The following is a 25,399-nucleotide window of genomic DNA, read 5'->3' on the forward strand; positions in this document are numbered from 1 at the left end:
CGTTTGTTGACAAGCTGTTAAAACATATAAAGAGAATAAAAAATTTATTTTGTGTGACCGATAAAAGCCACATATTTTGTGTGGACGATATATACTAATTAAACATATCAACTAATTATTCCATGATTAACTGCTCTATAAGTAGACAATTGGTCGATTGATGTATTAAGTTTTAAGTACACTTTCATAACCGGGATAGATAAGGCATGGCTATGCTCTGTTCTTAAGTAAGCGCAGAACGATACGCAATACTGGTTGTTCTATTATAATCGTTAATTAAAGATCAACTATGTTTATAGATCTGCATTCACTACTATCCTGGTGGAAAAAATTCTCATAACATCTTAGAATATTTTAAGAATTTGTCATATTTTTAAGTTATAAAAAATTCACAAAAAATATCTTAAATTTTTTCAGATTTTATCAGTTTTTTCCCCCCAGAAATGATAGAATTAGACATCTTAAAACACACAAAAATTCTAAAAAAGACGTAAAAATGTTCTCTCAGTACTTTTGAAAAGTATTCTGAGTCATATAAAAAATCTGAATGAGAAATTTGCTAAAAAGTTATAAAATTATACAGAAATTCTAAAAAATTCTAAACTTTACATAAAAGTGAAGAATTATATGAAAAATTCTATTAAATATACGAAGAAAAATTTTCACCAAGATATAGAGTTCGCACTCGAATAGATTACATCAATCTAATAGAATATAGCATTTTAATGCTATTTGATACCATCTCCGTATTTATACAACGCTTATCATTGTAAAAGTAAATGCTCTGTGTGTCTCCGTCAATTAAACTTTCAGTCTCATTAGCATCTACCTGTATGCGGAAGTACGAATCCGACATACACTGTAGGCCGCTTCAAAATTCGTTTGTTTCAAAACAGGAATGCGAACATGCACAACCTGTATGTGGAAGCATTCCGATGTAAAATAGAAAAATTCTTTTCACCTTTTGTTAGGTTAATGCATCCTAATTACGAAGAATACAGTCCCCTCACCAAGTACTAATGTCACTAGAGACCTTACATCTGCCGTTTGTTTTTTTCCTAATCTTTCTTATTCTGCGATTATCTATTAATATCCGATTCCCTAAGCTTATGGACCCTATAAGCGTGGAATCTGAAAAGAAAACAGATTATAATCATTACAATAATTATTTAAAATAGTTTTTCTTATTACAACAAAAAAAAACAATAGATCATTTATTACTAAACTTACGGCATAGTTCACTGTGCTGACAATTCAGTGATCTCCTCTCAACAATTCCATTAAAAGATTAAACGAGCTGCCTTCTCCCTCGGCACGTTTTGCACTGAGCAATTCTTTTCCTGCTTGACATGTTCTTTGCAGATCTGGAATTCTCAACAATAATTCACCAAATTTGGCAGGCATTTCTGGGTACCTTGCGATTGTATATTGCTGGAGTGCTTGAAGTGCCTTTTCTTGAGAAGCTCTGACCTTTTCAGGCTCTTTTAATTCGCTTGTATCGGACGTTAACAGCACGATCACCTTTTAATTTCCAAGAAACAAATATGAAAAAATGAATTGATAATAAAATTTATTCTCAGTATGTCGTTATAAATAAAAAAAGTCAATTGAATCGTATTTGTATCCTCATTCACAACACTGTACTTGATGCAATTATTTAAACTATTATTCATCTGATACAAAAGTTATTTTCAATTTCGATGCGAATATACAAACAGCTGTATTAAATGTATTAAGTATGTATTGAAAATGAGAATTTTTAATGAATTAAAAGGGAAAACAATTACCTTCATTGCAACATATTCATATTGGTCTACTCTCAGTCTTCGCAGATTGTTGGTAAAAGTGAGCATCCTCTCGATGCAAGTCGCTAAACCAAGCTGTCTTGCCTGTTCTAAAGTAATCGACTTGCCGAGAGACACTCTTATCTCACCGGGAGTGCTCATGCTGCGAAAACAGCAGGAGAAAAGTAGTAGCTCACACCAAGAGTTAATCAACAAACAGATTTGATCATCGATTGAAATATTTTTAAATAATGGCAAACTTTTGCACCACTTGACGATCTTATAGAGCCGATGATCCGCGATGTTGCACAGATTAGATAGAAAGTCTGGATGCTGCGCTGAATTACCGTTGGAATTACTAGCAATTTGAGAATTACTATTATTAGTGGTATTGCCATTTGTGGAATGTTGATCGGACGCCCCCGTTAAGATTGAATCAGTGGGGCTCGCCGTTTCTCCCCTCCTGCTATTAGTATCGACATTGCTAGAGTCATTCGACGAACATTCCACTGCACCTCCGTTGTTTCCGACGCCAATACTGGTCGCAGTTCCAGTGCCGCTGAGCGCTGGACCACTTCCAGGTCCACTGAGCAACAGACTGTCACCACCGGTATTCCTTACACTTCCAAGTATTCCTCCACTACCGCTTATCCGATCGTTATCGTTATAATGCCAAAGGTGTTCTACATCCATAATATCTTGCAAAAGTTGAGGTACTACTTGCATCTTGTAAGAATGATTTGAATGGTATCTAACAGAATAATGGTGCTCGCTACCAGCCGGTGCCGGGCTGCAATTGCCTGCCGTCGTCAGTTTTTCACTGGTCATACCAGCAGGACTACCAACGAGATTTGGCAGAGTATAGGTACACTGATAAGTGCTTCTACCGCCTCTGGTACGATCCTCCCTAATCGCCTCGAGCTTCATACCCATATTGAGGCACTTGTCGAAGCGGCAGGCTGGGCACTTTTTCCTCGTGGCCACGGTGACCGGACAACCTGCGCCTCTAAGGCACACATAGTTCTTACGATTCTGGACGGTGCGCTTGAAAAATCCCTTGCACGATTCACACGAGAAGATGCCATAATGGAAGCCGCTTATCTTGTCACCGCAAATCGGGCAGGGACTGTTAATTAATTGTTGCCTGGTGGAGATACCCGATGGCGCCGAAGGTAACCTACAGTCTTCCTGATCTTCCGCAACGGGATGGCCGTCTGGCGATAATTCCGAACTTGGTACGGAAGAGGATGAGTAATGATGTGCGGCAACTGCGGACGAGGCTGGTAGATGCAGCGGACTACCTTGCGCCACTTGATGCTGATGATGTTGTGAGTGTGAATGCGGATGTCTCGGCTGCTGGACGGGTGAATGCGTAGGCGGGCTAAGCGAACCGTAGCTGTAGCAGCTACTGGAAGCGTCAGAATTGTTCCTCGAAAGCGAATGCGACAACGATAGAGATAACGAAGAAGTCGAGTTGTTGAAGCTGTGTCGAGAAAGGGACAACGACGAGGAGGGTATCGGACTACCCGCTCCTAGGGCAGAGTGTCGTGCTGCGTGAGGACTCTGTGTCGGTGAACTGAAGACGCTGTACGCAGAATGAATGGCGGAATCCGGTGACGGTACCTACGAGAATCCGGGGGTTAAAATGTATAGGCGTATGTACAACTAAACATGTGTAACAATTTAATGAATTGACGTATTAGTACGATTTTTAGCTAAACTTTGCTAAAAATATGTCGTATTACTCACCTGCGATCTAGTATGACTGTGTTTAGTTAGATGATGCCGCGGATTGAGGACGGGACTATGATTAGGCGTTGAATTGTTGTATCCACCGAGAAGCTTGCCTACAAGAAGTGGTAGGTCGCTCTGTTGAGTTTGTTCGAGGTTTTCGATACCGCGTTGTTGCTGTTGCTGTTGTTGCAGTTGTTGATTGTGTGTCATGGGTAATCCACCATCGTGAAAGGATCCTATTGTGAAACCTGGACTAGATCGAAAATCCGGCTCTGACTTAATAGGAAACTTCTGTTCCATAGGCCCAGGACTCGTACTGCATACTTGAACCCCCTCCATAGACATTTCCTCATTGTGGTCCTAAATTCAATTGCAATTAAGCCGTTAGTAACTTTCCATTTTCACTTGTATGTAATATTGCCAAGTAATCTTTCAATTAATAATAAAATAAAATTCGTTTAAAAGAATATAAGTTTATATTTGACACTTTTGCATAAATAAATAATTATGTTCTTTACACAATTACAAATTCTTCAAGAATTTACATGAATATTCTTTTTCGAATATGAGTTTGAAATTTGTAACAGTCTATTTCTCTGTAAGCATCATATACTTTCCTTTCATTTCTACTTTAAATAAATATACTATCGGTCAAACTCGATGAAATTTTTGTAATAATACAATTCAATAAGTCTAACCTGATTAGTAATTGTATTGGAAGACATTTCTTGGTCCGATAATTCACCCTCCCATGACATGGGCCTCTCAGGTTGCTGTTGCGAATTATCATCGCAGCAACCCCCGCCGTCGCCGTTTGCTTCTCCGTCACCGATCTTGTCGCCATTCTGATTACCCGATACGTCGCGTTTCTTCTTCGAACGTAGATTGACACCTCGAAAGTCAATCTTACTGATCTCGCCGTCGCTGTCCTCAGGATCATCGATATCGGCTGCGTTCGCAGCGAGAATGCCACCAATTCCGATACCGATACTATGCGGCCCCGTATTCGTGCAGATTCCGCTTGTCGGGACGGCATTCGCGTTTCCACATCCCAGTACCGAGGTCGATACCACCGATACAGTTACGCCGTTTTGCCCCCCGAGATATTTACATACTCCTTTAGCTAAAATCATAGTTGCATTATATGTATCAAATTTTACTACTTTGAAAAAAAGCTTGTTTATGGAAAACTTTTCTGGCGATTTAGCTTCGATATTAACAGAAAAAAATTTGTAAATAATTTTTTTTAATTAATATATACATTTATGGCAATTATTAAAATTAATAAAAATTACTTTGGTAGAGAGAGAGAGAGAGAGAGTTAGAATATGTCCAAAAAATTTTAGTAATAAATCAGAGAATCTTCTGTTGATATTTGAATAGTTCTTACATATATTAGAAAAAGAATATTTCAAATGTTCACTTTACCACATTAAAGAATTCTTATAAAGAGTCGAGGGTAATACTATCATGCATAAACATGTCCAAAAAATTTTAGTATCAAATTAGAGGGTTCTTGGTTAATATTTTAACCGTACATAACCTATTAGAAAGATATATGTTATTATTTCAAATAATCACTTTGTCATTTATCATATTAAAGAAATCTTATAAAGAGTGAAGAGATAATACCATCATGCATTTCTTGATTGGGCGGTATGTTATTATTTCAAATAATCACTTTGTCGTTTATCATATTAAAGAAATCTTATAAAGAGTGAAGAGATAATACCATCATGCATTTCTTGATTGGGCGGTACGTTAATAGTAGTGACGGATACATTTTTCCCCGTCTCCGTGGAACGGCTTGGACTCATCGTACAGGACACGCCGATACACGACGAGGGACAACAGGTCGCGGACGAGTTGATCGAGGTGGAGGAGCTCGTCGACGAACTGGACGCAGAGCAGGAGACAGAGACGGACGCTGAAGTGGGAGTCGACGAAGTCGACGACGAGGCGGCTGCTGACGACTTCCAAGTCTGCGTGCTTGGCCACCAGCTCGAATCCGAACCGGGCCCTGGCCCTGGGCCCTCGCTGGGCCCGTTTTGCTCTGACATTCTCAGCTGGTTACGCTGCTGCAAGCTCGTGATACGACTCGTGGCCTCTCGATCCTCACGAAAGTGTACAGCATCCTTACGGCAGGCTCTCTTATCGTCACCTCTGCGAATTATCGGGAACTACGTATTGTTGTGCCGATTTCACGCTCGCTCCGTACCACTAAAACAGAAAAACGAATACAGATCTTATGTGTTATGCAAATTTCCATTATTACGCTAACATTTGAGATTCGCAGTATCTTTTATATTGAAGAAGAACCTTTAAACAAGTCATTGTTCATTTTATATTAATCTCCACTATTAACGCATCTCTCAATCATTAATCTGATGGAAAAAATATTAAGTATAATTAAAAAATATTAAGTACTATAATTAATTTTATTATAAGTATAATTAATATAATTAATTAGAAAGAAACTACGTTTCAGCTCTTATCATTTTAATATACATTACCGTCAGAAAGTTTAGTAATGATATAATCTTAAAACATATAATTTATGATAAAATTATAAAAGAAATAAAGCATTTCTGCACTGAGAGAAAGGATTTTGTTAATTTAGCAAGCCACCAGTACCTTTAACCGGTGATCAGTAAATATGTAACAACAAATTATGTTGTGATTGCTGCTAGTCTACTATACCAACCAATTATTAGTAACAGAAACAAATTATATAGAATCTAACCTATCTTTTGGATAGACTTTAGCTCGTTTACATAGAATTCGTAGATGATCGTGGAGTCTTAAGTCGTAGGAAACCGACCAAGCACAATCAAATATAGGGAGAATACTTGACTAGAATTAATCAATTTCTTACGATTTGAGACCCTGCAACCATTTACGACTTTTATATATATATGAATCTCTTATTTGCTAACGAAACTATTGATTATTTACATTGACGAATTAATTTGCAATCGTAACAAATCGATTGTTTTTTTAACAAATATCACATTTGCTTTCCCTTGATTTGTTCCTACAACAAAATCTTTTCTCTCAGTGTGGTAATTATTTTTTATTTAATTTTATCTTCAAGGTTATATTATAATGCTGTGAAAAATAAAATTGGACTTGTATATATTTTAGATAAAAAGAACACAAAATTAAATCTTTAAAACGCTTGGTTTTAAACTTTCTGACGGTAGTGTATATAATTGCTCATTTATAAACTTAACATTAGACACACTCGACATTTGATTTATGTTAAATGATTCTCCGTTTGTTCCAATCGAATCCGTTTTAATATAAAATTTAAATAAAAAATTCTTAAGTGAAAAAATGTTTTCAAAGTCCGATTATAAAATTCTTAGATATACTTTCTAATTCACGGTTTACGCAATAACGTACGTTTCGCAAGAATGCAAACTCCTTTAACTATTTCGGCTCGGAAATAACCAAGTAATATTGAATCGGTAGATTTCTCTTATGATCGTTCGCCGAAATCTAGTCACACGATTTCGCGAGCACTGACGCACACAGTCAAGTCTCTATCTCTTTCTCTCTGTCTCTCTTGTCTGCAAGGTTACGCCGATGGCCGTGCCGCAAGGCCGGCCCACTTCCGGTCCCGCGGAACCGCCAAACGACCTTCGCGCGGAAACACATGCGTTCACTCACGCCCGCACATAGTGCGAATGCGTGCGGGACGAGTATTCAGTCGATCACGCGACAAACATAAGAAGATCCATTAAAAAAACAAGGATCAACACGCGTGTCGGCGTCGCGAATCGCAAATCTTCGACGATCGCGATCAATCGTTCGATTGGAACGTATCGCTTATTCTCTAAAATATTTAGAGTGGAATCTGATTCTAAAGAGTGACAAAAAAAATGACAATTGAGCCAGTGTTGAAAAAGAGTGACACAATTGTCAATTTTTAAGAGCGTGATTTCACTCTTTATAGAATTAGATTCCACTTTCCAAAAAATTTAGAGACTATTAAATTTGCTATCCCCTTTCAAACTGAGCGTATTATAAAATCGTTCATTTAGATCATACGCTCTCTGAAGCGTAAACTGTTCAGATAATTAAAATAATTTACGCAACTGGTGCACACACGCTGGGTATATATAAAGATCTACATGTAACTCGCAAGTACTATATATTAACGATTAACACCTTGTAATTGACATGTCCTCGAAAGAAATAATTCAGTTCTCGCTGTTTTGCGACTTTACTCATACATATAAAGTATTCTACAGTGCATAAATTCATGATAGTAGGGGTTTAGAAAGTTCAGAAATCGATTGAAGTTAGTCAATATTTACCTGTATTCTGGATTTTTTAAATTTAAACTTTTATTTGGAATTTGGAACTTTTGAATTTATAACGTTTATTAAAAATTTTTCGGTTTTTTATTTTTATTTAAAATTCTTTAAAGACATTATTCGAAATTAATATGAAAAAGATTTCGATTTATCAATTCCTATCACGTAAGCAATGAGAAAATTATTTGCACTCTTTTTGTAAAGATAGGCAAATAGAACAATTTTAATCCTTCGATATCACTCTTAATGTGGCATATTTTTTATTTTGCTCTGCCATAACTTTTTTTTAGTTTTAATCTATTAAGGGACAAATTTTTGAAGATCAAAAAATTATTTTATTTGATGTCTCAAATGTATTTATATAAAAATATGTTAACATAAATCTAAAACTAAGGAGTATCTGCTACTTAATTAAAAAAATTTTTATTGTCTAAAGAATATTTACTCGCAATAGTATTTCGCAAAACATTCAAACGTCAGATAAAACTAAACATACAGTCAGCAATTAAAAGGTTGTAATACTTTTCGGTGGGTTTCAGAATGCAGCTTGTTTACCGAGCGATTGATTCTTATTTGGATTCATAAGTGAGAACCAATCGTTCGATGAGTAGGCTGCATTCCGAAACCAATTGAAAAAAACCGTTGCAATTTTTTAGTTGCTGACTGCACAGTGTACACATATGTACCCAGTATCCTTCAAGAGGTTAAACCGACAACTTTTATACATTTCCTTTCATTTCCGCCGTACAAGGTAGGACGAGGTAACAGGAAATGTAGTATCGTTCTATACTATTCTTATTTTACGCATCGTGACGCAGCGAGCTATCGCAGTCGGGTATCTTGTTCATATCTATGGTTCATATACAGGAGCTTACGCGGCTACGACGCACCAAGTAACGCGGTAACCGTACTCTCTGCGGTCTTGCTGAGCTAGTTATCGCGAGGTTCAAACGAAACGCACCGGCCGCGGCGTTGGCGGCGGTGCCTCGAGAAATAACGTAACAACGTTATAGTTACGAGCGGGACGGGCGAAGTCGGGGAGCGGTCGAGCATATCGGAGACCGGTGTACGGTCTTTCCTCTTTCGTCGCGATATACTACGTAGAATCGTCCTGATACCCGCACCTCCCCGCGCCGCTGCTCTCGCAGGCGTAGCGGCGGCAGGTAGCTCCTCACGGGTGCGAGTGCAGGTCGCATACTGGAATTACTGGCGCACAGAGAGCCGGTCTACGTTTTCGGAAACGAGCGTACACGCCAAGCGAATGCGAGCGTACGAGAGAGAGAGAGAGGGGAACACGCTCCTCTCTCTTTCTCTCTTATCTTATTTGAGCGAACGTAAATCGGAAAGAAAAGAAGCGATATAGAAGATTGTACGCGGTAGTACGCACACGCCGAGTGCGTCGCTCTACCCCTGAGTCGTCGTCTCTTCTACTGCTTCTACTGCTTCTACTACTCGGGAAGGCGAGCGTGTGTGCGCGATACGATAGTTACGACGCCGACTTCGTCGACGTCGGCGGTAAGTTCAAGGCCCTCCGCGACCGCCCTACCCGGCTTTTATGCACCTTCGGGGTCACGTGACGCAGCTCAAGGTCTTCTCTCCCCACTTCGGGAGCGCCGCGCCGCACCGCGCCGACCGCACCGTACCAGCGTACCATCACGTCGTGGCGAGTCGAACCGAACCGGGCCGGGCCAGGCCAGGCCGCGGCCCCACGCTATCGTTGCACGTTGCACCGGTGCAACGACGCCTATTGCGTAATCCTTTTCGACCGCCACCACCACCACCGCCGGACGTTGCGACCTCAACCGTCGTCGTCTTGCGTCTTCGTCGTCGGCGGTGGCGGCCAAGCGGCGGTTAGCCCTAGGTGACGACAAACGATGACTACGACGATGGAATCTCGTGCCTCCTCCTCCTCTTTCTCCTTCCATTCCTTCACCTCCTTCTCCTCCTTATTCTTGTGCATCGAGATACAGACTCGGGTCAGTGACATCGCGTAAGGACGGTCGGAGGAAGCGTCGGCTCTCGTCGAGAGAGCCGAGAAAAACGTCGCCGCGCCGGGCTGAGGGCTCCCTCGGCTCCCTGGTCCCGTCTCCCCGCTATTGCCGCTAACCGCTTCGACAGGTAGGCGCACGAGCGAGCCGCTTTCACGTCCTTTGTGTCCTTTACATCGCTTTGTCGCAGCCTTATTTGTTACCGTTGTCCGACACAATGAGGAAAGGACAAGTATTGCCATCGGCGATTGCCTGAGGCGCTTTAAAATGTAACATATAGCGGTAAGCAACGTCGTAATCGCCACCGTTAAGATTAATGCTTTTGTTTGTTGAATCTGACGTTCGGGATATGCGACATGTTCCCACATACTCTCGAAAAAGTACAGCTCTGAGAAAAAACTAAATTATATTCTACGTGTAGTTGATTATACAATTTGTATTTACGTAACTTTTGGCTTCATATGTAACATTAAAAGATAATAAAGAAAATATTATGAAAGAGGGATAAAAAAAAATGAGTCATATACGGAAGAGAGCGACAACCGTAAATGCAGTTAGTGAAATCCGCTTGGGACTCCTACGTACGTTCTCCGTAAGCCGATTTTCTGCCCCATGTTACACCTTATCCTCTTTTTACAGCGAATCAGCAGCAAGCTCATTATAAAATGTGCAAGTTGTCCGTGGGATCTCCTCATTTTACTCGACCATATGATATCCGTTTTGTCTGACATAGCAGGCTTGCGAACAAAGCATCGTCCTCCGCACCACGATAACACGATCGGGCTTTATCATACGCGAAACGATAGCCCAAGTGCCGTACTACCAAAGAATACCACCCCGACAAAAATGTTTTTATGAAAAGGGGAAATACCTAATAAAATTAAATAAATCTCGGAATTTTTCGAAACAACAGCGTAAAATCGTGATTGTTAAAAATTAACTACTTGATTAACATTGACGTGATTGTTAATTCTCTTTGATAATTGCTAATTGAATGCAATTAATTGTTAACATAATAATTGTGACTCGCGAAACACAGGCGATGACATAGTTCAAAGTTACTAATTTCTGTAAAATATTAGCCATACATTGCTAAATTAGCTGTAATAAATCATAATGGGACCATAAATTTATCAAGAATAAAATTATGTTTCTTGTATTCTAAAGTGGCACAACTTGAAAAAAATTTAATATCCACGCGCTCTCAAAACTTTCAAGAAATGTTGCTAGTTAAAGTTCGTAATACCTATTTGTAGAGACGAATTCGCGCAAATGTAATATCGAAGCTATCCTTTTTTAACAATGCCGCTTTCTTGTGGAAACGTGCAACGCGCGTCTAATGTCTATGGTAACGGGCATAAGGTTATTTACCGTCGAAGCCTTTAGTCAATGACCGTTCGATCGGTGCCGTTTCTTGACATCAGCGGCAGGGCGGGCGTCCCGTCTCGGCGCGGCGGAGCAACGCGACAGTGGTTGCGCGTGATGCACGCGCAGTGCCTGGCTTCCACGTATCTTGACACAAGCTGCAGGCAGCACGGCAGGTGACGCGGAAGAGGGATCGACGACCTACGGAATATACGGCGACTCTATTTTAAGCGGGTCGCGAACATAGTCCCCGATCGCCAGTCCCGCGGAATGACCGTGAAAGATGCGACGCGGAGCGTCGCGCCGCACCATCCTGTGTTTGTCTCTGCCCGTCTGTATTACGTTAGACCTTCTCGTCCTCGACGAGGAAACACGTCGGCCAAGTGTAACATTCACGTGCAACGAGTCGGCATGTCAGAATGGCACGATGCTCGCGCACCTCCTCGGACTATCGAATTTCCGTGGTTGATCGTGGAACACCGATCGATTTTCTCGTTTTTCAGAGCATTAATTCCAAGCTTGCTAAAATTAGATTTTATATATATATTTTTTTTTTTAAATATAATATATATAATTTAGTTTAATATCATAAATATGTAAAATGTTTATATTTTCTACAAAGTAGTTTTTCTACTATAGACATATACATACACGGAGAGAATTTTTTCTTAGAGTTTACCCTGAAAATATGATAGTCGTGGGACAACAATATATTTCGAAGAATTTTAATGTAAATCTCTCTCATTCATTAATAAAATTACAATAAAGTATAAAACAAGTTTGATTAATTTTACTGAAGTCGATGGTAAAAATCTTTAAAACATTGTATTGTACTACAACTATCATATTTTCAGGGTGAATTCTAAAAGAAAATTTTCTCCGTGTAGTTTATTATTTTATAAGAAACAAATGAATAATAAATTCACATAAAAATCAATGAGATGTGAGAAACTTTTAGAAGATAAATTTTGGTATTTATTTGAACGGAGAAATTATAAATTAGACAATAAAAAACTAAAATACTCTATTTTATAAAACAGATCAAGCTTCGAGTTAAATTAATTTAATTGAAATCTATAGACATATGTTGCAGATTTTAATACAACATTCTTCTCTTTCGTAATACTGTGTGATATATCAAGCTATTGCTACATTTAAATAGTGATATCAACCTCCGAAGGTTTAGTATTATGAAAGTGGGCGTCGACCATATTTCACTGTCATCGTAAACGTATGTACTATACATACCATCGCGATGTTCTTAAAACGTACTGTATTGGTTTTTTAAAAGTGACTTAAGAATATGATAGGTACGTCTGAAAAGTTCACGATTATTTATATGAAAATTGGAAATACATCGCAATAGACATCAGCTATTCAAATATATTAATATCTGCTAGAATCTTGTATATACTGAGAGAAAAGTGTTTAATATTTCTTACTAAATTGCATAATAAAATAATTATGATTAGGAGTTTTATTTTTATAGTTATAATGTTAGGATAATAATAATAATATTTATACTTAGTTTTACCAAAAAAAAGTATATAGTTGGCACCAAAAATGATTACAAATTATAGTTAAATTAGTGCTCTTTTTATTGCGCTGAATTTAACACTTTTAAATACAAACGATTAACAAAAAAAGAGCCCCATTAGAAACGAATGCGTTAGAAAATTGAGAATATTAAGCTTATCAACGGTTTGTTCTGCCCAAAAATTATCGGAAATTTTTTTCTACAAGATATCAATTAAACGCGTACAAAAATTATCTACTAAATAATTTTTTAGTTAATGGCAAGTACGAGGGACAACCAATCGTGTGAACCCGATACGAGTGCGTTGCACACGAAATAAAACGGTATCTCGAACTGGAGTGGTTTTCTTGGTTATACATGCATAGCATTCTCATCGTTCCATTTCTCGGACGATAGTCGTCGTCTACTACAAAGGTATATTTGTTTCAGAAGTGATATCCATCTTCCACAAATATTTTACAGCACATATCACAAAATAATTAGTAATAGAAAAATACTTATTGAGGATGTGAAAGGTATCTTTAACATACTTCCTAATTTTTTAATACGGAGTAAAAATTTATGTAGTTATTCCTAATCGTCGCGCTTGGCTTAGCAGAGACACTACCGTATCTCCTGATTAACAAGAAAATCTCCTTTATAAATTAGTCTTGATTTAAAATTCAAAGAAAATTATACATATCTAAATTTACTATTTTCACAACAAGATTCCCATACTAAATATCAAGTATCCATACTTAAGGAATGTAATCGAATTATCGAAACATTTAGGTATCTTTAAGTCATCATTTTCGAATCTCCTTAATTTGATCATTACTTACGTAAAAGAAGAATTTCTGAAATTCATTACAACTTATTGCCTCGAGTTTTTAGCAAAAGTAACCCAACATGTTCCCGCGATTACCTCACGATTGCGTTTCGGACTACTCGCGGTCACGTTGTGTCATCGCTACCTGACGCTCGCCTGGAATCAGTTTTCGTGCTTCGGTATTCCGCGAAAAGTGCGCGTGTCTCCCGCGGTCGTGCATACCCTAGCTCGCCGTGGAATCCTTCTCGTTCTGTCTCCGACAGAAGGTAGTAGGCGCGCACGTTTTCCTTTCACCCGGGCCAGAGCCAGAGAGCCAGAGCATATGCCTTGTCAAGCGGGACCCGGTCTCGGGCCTCGCAAGCGCATATCTTCGACATCTCGCGAATATACACGCGCGAGCGTGAGAGCAGCGTGTACGCGAGAGGGATAGCCAGGCGGCGCGGGCGCGAGTCTGGGGCCTGGGTGTCGATTAAAATTATTACTGCCGACGGTGGGGCATTTTTGAGCGGTATCGAAAACCGGTTAGGTTCACAGTCGCGCGGCTACCGGCCTCGCGCTCTGCCTGTGCACGCGTTTCCTTTTCGCAGCCGCGACATCGACCGGCACACGTTCGCCGGATTACCGGTGGTAATCGATAGCTAGGTTTAGTATTCGGCTATTCAAGCCAAAAACCACCATTTCCTTGAGGAATACGCCGTTCGCATAAAACGATTTGCGAAACGCGTCTATAAGTTGGACATTGGGGTGTCCGGATAAAAATGACTTTAATCGCAATGTGTGATAGCAAAAGATTAAGTGCCGAGAGCGCAAACACGCGACGTAAACTCAGGAATGCAACAAATAAACATCATAGAGCGTTCTATAAAGACGCAAAATATAAATTCTCGAATGATATACCGATATCGGATTGCGGTTAATATTGATTATTACAATAAAACTGCGATATAACTATGAGTCATATTGTACGTATAAAAGATATAGTAACGTTTTGAAATAAAACTGATTTAGCAATAATAATCTTTTGTAAGCAGTTGCAAAACGTTCCTTTTGCATACGTTTCAAAAACCTCAGTTAATAGCGCAATAAAAATTTATTTTCCTCATTAATTCGCGTAGATAGATTTTTAGATATTTTTAGATAAGTATGTACATAACTGATTGTGAATGATTGGAGTAAGTGAATGCAGGAGAGATTATCGCTTAAAGAAAGTAAAGTTGTTAGATTGATTAATGGAGATTGGTGAAATTTTTGCAGTTAATCCATGTATCTAAGCGCAGAAATTATTTACTTGCTGTTGTGATTAAGATACAGGTACAGTCAGATCGAATTGCCACGTCGACTCGCATTAGGTTGTTGGCTGCACTCCAGCCTCCGTTACTGAAAGAATGCCATACCGAATGTAACAGAGAACGGCAGATCGCACAACAATCAGTGCGAACAAACGCAGTGGCGTATCAAGAATTGTCAACGAAGGAAGCTGGCTATACTTCCTACTGATAACTATTTTTAACTATTAATAATAATTACCTATATATATAAATATTATTATTATTAATAGTTATTAATAATAATAGCTATTAATACTATCTATTAATAATAATATCTATCAACATAAGATATAGAATTAACACAGAGATAATTGTTCTGTATATAAAATAACAATTCATAAATTATTAAAAGTTAAGAGTAAGAAAACGTCTTCGATTTGTTATTGATATCATTAAATAATCTGTGTCGATACTTTCTTTAAAAAAAAAAACGTAGCATCTCAGCGAGATAAATGAAATTAAAGAGCGTTCCTTAAAAATATTTCTTCGTTCAGAAATACTCGATAGCAATTTGATATTATCGATTCCAAATTTCTTTTGATTTCCAGCATATAGCGTAAGTAGTTTTTTATCACGGTGTAACGCCATGTAATGTCCAGCATATATCCTATATAGAAAGAATGATTTTGCCAAAGTATCTAAAAATTTTGGTAGATACAAATCTAAAAATAATTTTATTGAACCATCAAAATAATCATGTAGAGAATTCAAGTATAATGAATAATGTGTAAAAAGTGTTGACATTCTAATAATCGGCTTAAGCGTCCTACACAGAAAGAATAGAATTTTGCCAAAGTATCTAAAAATTTAATTAAATACAGATTTGAAAAAAATGTCATTGTATCATCAAAACAATTATGTAGGATGCTGAAACAAATTGTTAGAATATCAAAACTTTTTGTAGCATTCCTCATCATTTTTTTTACTTTTCAACATAATTACTTTAATGGTGCTACAAAATCATTTTTAAATCTGTATTCAATAAAATTTTTAGATACTTCAGCTAAATCGTTCTTTCCATATACATAGTTATTTTAATAGTCCAATAAAATTATTTTCAGATCTGTAACTAGGTAACTTTCTAGACACTCAGTAGCAAAGTTGTCCTTTCCGTGTATCGTTTTAAGAATGCAGCAATACGAGATTGCATGGAACTGCCATGTCGCTAGTTCGAAACAATGCAGCACCAAAACCGGTATCCAACGACTGCGACTAGCAGAGATACAATTTCCCCTCTTATCCCCGTGTGCGGTACAGCAAAGAAAAATTTTACGGCCACATTCGTTGCGTCGCGATATCCCGTCGGCAAATCCCAGCTGCCTCGTTTCATGCGCGTTCTGTAACCGTCGACCTTTGGAGAACAAGAGGTGTTCGGACGACGTATACAGCTGCTAAGGTGATTCCGGACAAGAGCCTTGGCTCAAAGATATTTTCCAGCTCAGAGATATGAGTACGCGTGGGAAGAGTCCGCGCTTTATGGTCGCGATACGACGGATTGTCTCGCGTCATTTGTCTAATATTACCCCCCTTGGACGTCGCGAGGGAATAATAAGGTCACCCCGCGTTACACTGCGCTGAAGCGTAAATTAATTAAAACGTGAAACCGCGAGGTTGATTACGCGCGTCACAAGAAAATACTCGAGACCCCGAGGTGAACACGCGACATTTGAACGTACAGCTGTTTACAAGTCTCGGCCTACACTTTCCTCAGAATTCTGAAGATGGGAATGAACAGGATTTTATATAAAATTATAAACTTTAATTATAACTCTCGAGAATGTCAAATAATATAAACAATATTGGGCTAATGAGAGTCACAACTGCGGTAGTTCGTGTAGAATAGAAAAAACTTTTATTATAAGAGTAATACTTTTAAAAATCCTCAGACAGACGTTTCGGCTCCAATTCGGGCCATCCTCGGTATTCCAGAAATAAATATATTTTTTCTCATGGCTGGGCAAGAAACTGAATGGAATGATAGAGCTGTTACTTTCTTGCCCATGCCATGAGAAAAAATATATTTATTTCTGGAATACTGAGGATAGCCCGAATTGGAGCCGAAACGTCTGTCTGAGGATTTTTAAAAGTATTACTTATAATAAAAGTTTTTTCTATTCTGCACGAACTACCGCAGTTGTGACTCTCATTAGCCCAATATTGTTTATATTATTTATATAAAATTAATACGAGTCGTTTTCTATGTAATTTCTTTTTGTCACTCTGTGTTCTTTTCTATCAATAGGCACGAAGAATTAAATGACGTTTCCTTCACTAAAATCGGTGTGTGATTCGTAATTTTACAAGTATTAGGTGTTGAACTTAATTCCTACCGTTTTTCGTCTCTAAAATTGATTTGTTTCGAAGGGAAGATGAATGAATACCTTAATCAAAGTAATTTCCTCCTTTTTCTACTTTATTACTAATTAATAATACTTTATTAATAATACTTTGGTATTTCCCTTCGAAACAAATCAATTTTGGAGATGAAAAACGGCAGGAATTAAGTTCAATACCTAATAATTAAATAATTTTAAGTAAATACTGGGTAATCCACAAAATAACAATAAATTATACACTTAGTTGAATCGACTTATGTTTATATTTTCACGATAACAATGAAAGAACAGTTTTGCTGAAGTATTTAAAAGTTTAGCTAGCTGCAGATCTGAAAATAACTTTGCTAGACCATCAAAATAATTATGTAGGACGCCCAAGCTGGCTGCTAGAATGTTAAAACTGTAAGTAGCATTATCATCAATATTTACATAACTATTGAATAATCTAACAAAATTATTTTCAGATCTATATCTGGCTAAATTTTTAGATATTTCTGCAAAACCATCCCCCTCCCTCCCGGAAACTCGTCAAAATTATTTGACAAGCTAATTTAATTTTATTAATCCAGTTGACGACTACATTTCTGAAAGAATGATTTTGTTGAAGCATCTAAAAATTTAATAATTTAATTTAAATATAAAATAATTTTGTTGGACCACCTAATAGTTACATAATAATCTCAAACATGATGAGAAATGCTACAAAAAGTTTTGACAGCCTAGTAACCAGTTTGAACGTCCTACATAATTATTTTAGTGACTCAACAAAATTATATTCAGATCTTTATTCAGCTAAATTTTTAAGACACTTGAGCAAAACGATTCCTTCCGTGTAGGCATAACGCAAAATGAAGTCAATAACCGGCCTCGCGGTCTTACGCCGCCGAAAAATCGCGGCGCATGGTGGTGATGAACGTTCAATTCAAAACGAGAGAAGGGAAGACGATCGGTTCTCGAATAGAAACGAGTGATAGAGGTGCGGTCTGGCCGTCGAGAAAGGTACATCAATATTCATAAGTTGCGCTAGGCTTATCCGCATTTGTTTCAAGGATCCAGGGAGTTTCCACTGTTTCCAGCGTACACTTCGTTCCTCTTTCCTCACCGCCCTTCACGCATTCACGCTTTTTCTTTCTTCGTACGCGGACACACGTATATACGTTCATAATCCGTACGCATATCCGTCGACATGCACGCACGGAATCCATCGAGCGTAAAGGACACTTGCATCTATGTGTATATACGTGTATGTTCGGTACATACATCGGCCGCAGCCACCACCGCGCGTACGTGACGGGCGTATGAATGCGTGCGGGCACACGTACATGCAGTGTACACTGCAGCCGACACGATAAGATCGCGGCCGAAGGTGCTTGCGCAATCTGGAGTAGCGATTACCCGGAGAGAGACACGCTCGCGAATGGATAGACCCGTTGTCGCCGCAGCCACCACCGCGCCGTGGCCGCCACCGACGAACTTTTACTCGCACGCCACTGAACAGGAATATATGCCAAGAATACCCAATACCGTGGTAGACGTCCATGTCACTCTCGTAACATCAGAGGTCAACGGGCAGTCACGATGTCCGTGGTTATGAATTTATTCAAGTATTATTCCCACAGATACCGCTGATCAGACTTTTGTGCTGACTGAATTAATGTTAATCTAGGGTCAACTAATTAACCTTCCTCTCTGTATATTATACGTGTGATACGTTAAGGGAGAGTATCTTTTTTTAAGATAAAAGGCACTTAACCATCTGATTTTATCGTTATATCATTGTGAATAACATTCCACGATTATATTCGTATCAGTAACATGATATCTCCTAGGAAGCCAAAAATTGATGTTTTCTGAACGATACTATGTATAGAAATGGTATATTGCCAGATTTTCCGAGAGCTGATTTATGACAGAGCGTACAGGTGATTTTTCATGGGTGTGCAGCAATGCCGAGAGTATCTCCGACTTCTTTTCACGTTAGTCGTAACACGAGTGATGTTCCTTATGTAAGCCTTTAGTCTTGTACACTACTACGTAATCGCTATTTATTTTTACCTAGGAAAATTGTAATATCATAAGATTGTATTGGTTAATGATCGCCATAATTACCAATGCCGATGAATCGATCTCTAAAGATTTACGTCATTCCAATGAATTATGTAAAAGATGCATGTGTGTGAAACTTCAGTAGCATAATCTTTTCGAATTAAAAGTAATTTTTAGTAACATATTCGTTGAAAAAATGTGTTATTATTCCGCGTGCTCAATTAATTCTTCATTATTCGCATGGAACGTCTAGAATATTTATAAATTTGCAAAATGTTTGAATGCTATTTACATATTATTTTATGTAATTACACGGAAAGTATGGTTTTGCTGAAGTAAGTAAAAATTTAGCTAGATACAGATTTGAAAATAAGTTTTTTTGGAACGTCAAAATACCTTATTATGTAGGACGTTCAAGTATAATAATGATGTAAAAAAACTGACACTCTATATATATATATATATATATATATGTATATATAGAGCAACCAATTTAAACAGTACATAAATATTTTAACAACCAAATTATTTTTAGCACAGTAACTAATTTTAAATACTTTAGCAAAATTCTTTCCGAAGAGCGTAAATCATTTCAGTTAAAAAAAAAAATTGTGTATTTATATCTTTATCAAAAAGATTTGGTTGGAAGATGTATAGAATTGATATTTTTATTTAAGTGTAAATCGTCAAAAAGAACAATGAAAATTGAGATATGACGTTCGTGTCAGAAACACTCCACACGAATAATTACGTAAAAAAAAAACCACGCGAGTAATGTCTTCATCAAGTATTTTTGATGAACATTTTTGAAATAAAATTATGTATAGCAAATACTAAAAAAATTGAAATTAAATAAAATTAATTGAATAATGCTAGTTGAAACTGTTTAAAAAATAAAATTTTGCTGTATATATTTCTGTTCTTTAAGATTTTAACTACTAAAGCTTAGGTAATATAATAGTTAAATCAACATCGAATATCTGTACTTTTTGGCAGGAAAAGCTCGATCCCAAATTTTTCAAGAAATACACGTCTAGAGTTTCCTGCAGATCCTTAAAGAAGTACAACACCCCGCATATCGCGAAATCGCATCTCGTTGTGAAACATTTTACCTGCGCGAATCGAATCGATTCTTCGCGTAAATCGTAGTTCGGAAAAGGAGAGAACGCGCTGCAACGGCGTGTCGGCGAGGTAAATATAGTTTTACTTGGCACGCGAGTCTAACGACCACCAAACGCAGAGAAAGTTCTTCTAAGCGTTCCGTGACCTTTCGTATCATTCCGGCGGCACGGAAAAAACAGCGGTCAAACGAAGGTGCAACGCGCGGACTTTCGCCGTTTCAGCCGAAGGACGTTGGCGCGATCCATCCTGTCGCACTTTGCAAGCTTTGCAATATACGATACGATAATTTACCAACATAAATAGACTTGTCACGAATAAACGAGGTTGAAAAAAAACTGATTGAGCAAATTGCATTGAAGATTAGTAAGTCGATAATGTCCGTTGTGACACCAACAATAATCGTTTCTTGAAATTTTATGATTATTACGGTACGTCATCGGATAAACATAAGACATAAGATATTCGTATTTCACTTTTATCAATAAATGCATTGATTTATTTCTGAGATTCTACAGTATATGTAATGTAAATTATACGCTCTGAAAGAAATATATTCTAATTTTAATAAATTGTAATGTAATTTTAATAAATATTTATTTAAAGTATTAATTGGATGTTTACACGAAACGGTTTTGATAAAGTGTCTAAAAATTTAACGATACAGATCTAAAAATAATTTGTTGGGCTATTAAAATAATCATGTAGGACAATCAAACTGGTTGCTGGAATGTCAAAACACTTTGCAGTGTCTTCGTCGTGCTTGAGATGACTACGTAATTATTTTCATGGTCCAACAAAATTATTTTCAGATGTAGCTAAATTTTTTATACATCAACAAAATCGTTATTTCGTGTACTAAATGTAACCATATATATTCATATATTTGGTACAATAACTATTCGATTTAACTATCATTTTTTAATCGAGTAAATATTTATTTACTGTAAGTAAATGAGTCAGTACTATTAAAAAAATATGTCTTAAGATTTAGTAAATTTTGTTCTCACAATCAGTGTGCTAAATGTGCACATTTAAAAGTGAGGTGTGAATACAGACTAGTCTCAGTAACAATTTCGCGGAGCAAAAATATTGACTCCCAAGAAGAAGTAAGCAATGTTATACGTTCGGTTATTATACTATATATACTATAAGTATCAGACGATCAGACAACTCTGGAGCACCCTGTATACCAGGATACGACGAAGCGAAAGGCGAGCGGAGTACGACGCGCGGAGTGTTCTATCGCGCTCCGTGCGATGTAGGTGGAGCCGTCAAGGTGGAGCGCTCGATCTCGAGCCATCGGAGACGAGACGAGGCGAGACGAGACGAGACGAGAGAAGGCGACGCGAGGCGACGCGACGCGACTGCGACACGACGCAACGGGACGCGTCGGGTCAGGTCGGGTCGCCTCGTCGTCGCGACCGCGATCAGCAAATGGGTATAGCGATACCATTGTCGCGATCGCTTCGCCGCGCGATACGCCCGTACTTATACCGCTACGGGCTAACGCCCGTTCTGTCCGTACGTTCCCGTTTCATTTTCTCTCCGCTCGAGACTCGAGTGAGCGAGCGAGCGAAAGATTTTTCTCGCCGTCACTCTCCGTGCCTCGTCTCTCTTCTCTCTCTTCCCCCCCCTTCTCTCCCTCCCTCTCTCTCTTTCTCTCATTCTCTTGTCTTCCGTGGCTCCTTCAATCGCCGCCAAACTCCAGCCGCGCCGCGGCTTGACGACTTCTCGGGTCGCGTTCTCGGTCACTTATTCTCCTACCTTGAGAAACGCCCGCTCGACGATTCGGCGGCGATTTCGTGTCCGCGCGCGTCGTGAGAGAAAGGAGAGGAGGGCTCGAGAGCTCCGAACAAGACGCGTCGCGATGAGACGAGATCGAGATCGGGATCCGAGGAGGAGAAAGAGACAGAGAGAAAGGGGGGGGGGGGGGGGGGGGGGGGAAGGAGCAGTGGTGCCCCACTAACAAGAGATAAAGCTTCTTCTTAATCTATATAAATCCTGCGGATTATGAAAACACTTACGTTATCTTTAATTAAGGTTGTGTGTATGTAAACAATCCCAATATAAATAAAGCAAATTTTATTTAATAAGACAAGCTCCTTCGTGAATTTCTCTCAGAGATGATCTCACTGCAGAGAAATAGATTGTTTTTAATATTTTCTTGTAATGTATGAAATTAATCATATCGTATGTTGTGTGATTTATATGCTACATGTGAAACATATATCTTTCATTTTTCTAAACTCAAACTTATACACCGATATTTTGAATTTAAGTTCAAATACGCTTATTACTATCCATTTCTTTATACAAAATATACTAATTCTGAAATATATTCCAATACATTATTTATTTTTATGTGTCATACACATTTATCATTTTTTGCATAATGTATTTTGTATAATTGTATACCTCTATCACGAAACATGTGGCATTTATTAGCAAATATAAATATAAATTATTTAAAATATTTATTAGCAAATATAAATATAAATTACTTAAAAATGTAAATTACTCAACAAACACATACATATATAAAATTTTAACGGGGGTAAAATTACAAAGGAACAGACTTGCACAAAAAGTATAAAAAAATATAGCGAACACACATTTTATAATTTCTGTTATATAATATAAATATAATTATACAATTAATAATATTTTCTATCATAATTTATATTATATACTCTATAAAACTTTAAGGCTCGGTTCCACAAATAAGATTAACTTTAATCTCGATTTAACTTATTTAACTATTTATCTTTTTCTAATTCTAAGAATCTTAGAGTGAATTGTCATTTCGAAGAGGGGGAAATCTTTCTTTGGAATATTAAAAATTGAGCCTTTTCTTTTTCAAGACTGGCTCAATTTTCACTCCTTAGAATGCGATTCCACTTCAAAGAATTTAGAGAGTACAAATGAAGGAAAAGCTCGAAGAATTGGTTCGAGCAGAAGCCATCGCGAGTTGAGCGTCACTGGTCCATAGAGTATCGTGCAGTGCGGCTGTAGTAGGGACACGTAGGAAGAGAGCGCGCGAGGGAAGGCGGGACACGTGGACGTGGAAGGGGAAGGGGAAGGGGGGCTCAAGGCCGGTCGCGCTGTCATGCCAGAAAGCCTGCGCGCCGAAATATCAACAAGCCTTTTCTCTACTTCGGGAGCTTGGCCGTGCTCCGATCACCGATCGTCTTTTAATCGTGCGCGCGCGCGCGCGCACCTTTCTCGAGAAGAAATCATGCATTAGATTTAAACAACTGGCGAAGGAAACTACTCCATAAAAAATCGTGCGGTTTAACGTCCGACAGCCGGACGAGAAGGTGGGGGAGCGAATAATGCAGTAAGGAGCAAAGAAGCGAGGAAGAAAGAGAGACAGAGGGAGAGAAGGAGAAAGAGCAGGGCAGACAAAAAAACGGAGACAGCACGCATGCACGCGTGCGCGCGCGCGCGCATGAGTTTCGGACAGGTGGCACGGACTACGGTGGTGGCTGACAGCTGATAGTTCCTGAAACCCGTATCGAGAGGTTACGAAACTGGCTGGTCGGCGAGGGAGGATAGGCCACGCGAAAAAGAGGCGAGACAGGTACATCGCGCGTACACGTACTACGTTCGAGTGTGAACTAACGAGAAACTCCGCACGTGGAAGAGAAAGACGGAGCGGCACGGAGTGAGAAAAGAGAGAAGCGTAACCAACTGTCAGAGCTCGTAGTGGCCGCGCCGATGAAAATCGTTGCCAGGTGTTGGCGACTCCGAGTTCGCGGATCTCTCGAAACTTTGGATCGCGTCGCGCTTTGCGCCAACGCGTTTAACGCGAAAAAGAACGTGAAAGAAGGAGAAAGGGGGAAGAAAGAAAAAAGTACGCGAGGGAGAAAAAGAGGGAAGGAGACAGAGAGTGGAGGAAGAGTAGAGCGTGAAAAGGACACGGCGAGAAAGAGGAAAAGCAGGGCGGGAGGGGAGGAGGTAGGGGAGGGCGACTGCGAGGGAAGGGGAAGAGAGGAGCGAGGAGGAGGCGCGGGGGGGTGGGAGTCGAGGGGTCATCGGGAAACATAACCTCCGTACGTCTATGCTGTCGAGAGTCACACGGCGAACAGGCCTTAATGAATGTTACCGTCGCTTTTTTTTTTTCCCCAAAACAAACACTGGAAACGCTCTTACCTCGTTCAACGCGCCGAGGCGCTCTTTCTCTTCTTTATCCGTCCGTCTCTCTCTCTCTCTCTCTCTCTCTTTCTCTCTTGCTCCGTTTGGGATCTCACTGTGACGAGGATGGTGAACGTGTTCGCGTTTTGTCGTACAACGTCGACAAGTAATTCTCAAGGGGAAGAAGTTAGTAAGGCACTCCTGACAGTCTTTTTCACGATGACGTACGCGCGGCACCTATTCTGTCGCGCGAAGCACAGCGAAGGGCGATCCGCGAGCGAGAACGTATCACGTCGCACTGGTCGCACTGTACCGATCACACTCGCGTGCACGAGAAAGAGAGAGAACGAGAAAAAGGAGAACGAGAGGAGCGAGGAAGAGAGAGAGAGAGACAGAGAGTGAGAGAGAGGAGCAGCGGAGCACCTCGCGCCGTGTTGCTCCCGGTGGATGCGGCTCACGACGGAGATAAAACGCGGACGGGCGAACGAACTCCGGAACGCGTATACGCGTACATACGCGTCGCGCACGCACCTCTTCACCGCATGCGTCACGTTACAACGGCGACGAGTTACAGCTCCGAGCCACGGGCGGTTACGGGTAGCCACAGGCACGGGCCACCTCCGACTCTCCGCTGTTACTCCGGCTGGTGGCACCTCCGCGCACACCACGAGTTCGCGCTCGACCATCTCTCTCTTTCTCTCTTTTTTTCCCTCTCTCCCTCTCCTCCGTCTCGCTCTCTCGCCGCGGACCTTCCGTGTGTGTGGCCCCTCGTACCTGCGTCTCTCTCTCTCTCTCTCTCCCTTTCTTCCTTTCCTTCTCCCTCCCTCTCGCTCGCACCTTCGCGAGTGCGTTCTCTCCGTCTCCTTCCACCACCTCTTCTCGACTCCCTTCTCCC

General features: G+C 39.4%; 1 protein-coding gene across 1 annotated transcript; it reads right to left on the bottom strand.

The window, feature by feature from the left end:
- Nucleotides 1–677: 677 nt before the first annotated feature.
- Nucleotides 678–25,297, bottom strand: Hr39 (nuclear hormone receptor FTZ-F1 beta). Its single transcript, XM_018517221.1, has 7 exons — nt 24,523–25,297; nt 5,251–5,738; nt 4,217–4,641; nt 3,534–3,878; nt 1,788–3,407; nt 1,231–1,521; nt 678–1,131 (listed from the first exon to the last, which is right to left on the bottom strand). The coding sequence occupies exons 2-6, from the start codon at nt 5,576–5,578 to the stop codon at nt 1,255–1,257; spliced, it is 2,985 nt and encodes a 994-aa protein (XP_018372723.1). The 5' UTR covers nt 5,579–5,738; nt 24,523–25,297; the 3' UTR covers nt 678–1,131; nt 1,231–1,254.
- Between the last annotated feature and the right edge of the window lie 102 nt (nt 25,298–25,399).

This window comes from Trachymyrmex cornetzi, unplaced genomic scaffold (assembly GCF_001594075.2).
Source record: "Trachymyrmex cornetzi isolate Tcor2-1 unplaced genomic scaffold, Tcor1.1 scaffold67, whole genome shotgun sequence".
Lineage (NCBI taxonomy): Eukaryota > Metazoa > Arthropoda > Insecta > Hymenoptera > Formicidae > Trachymyrmex > Trachymyrmex cornetzi.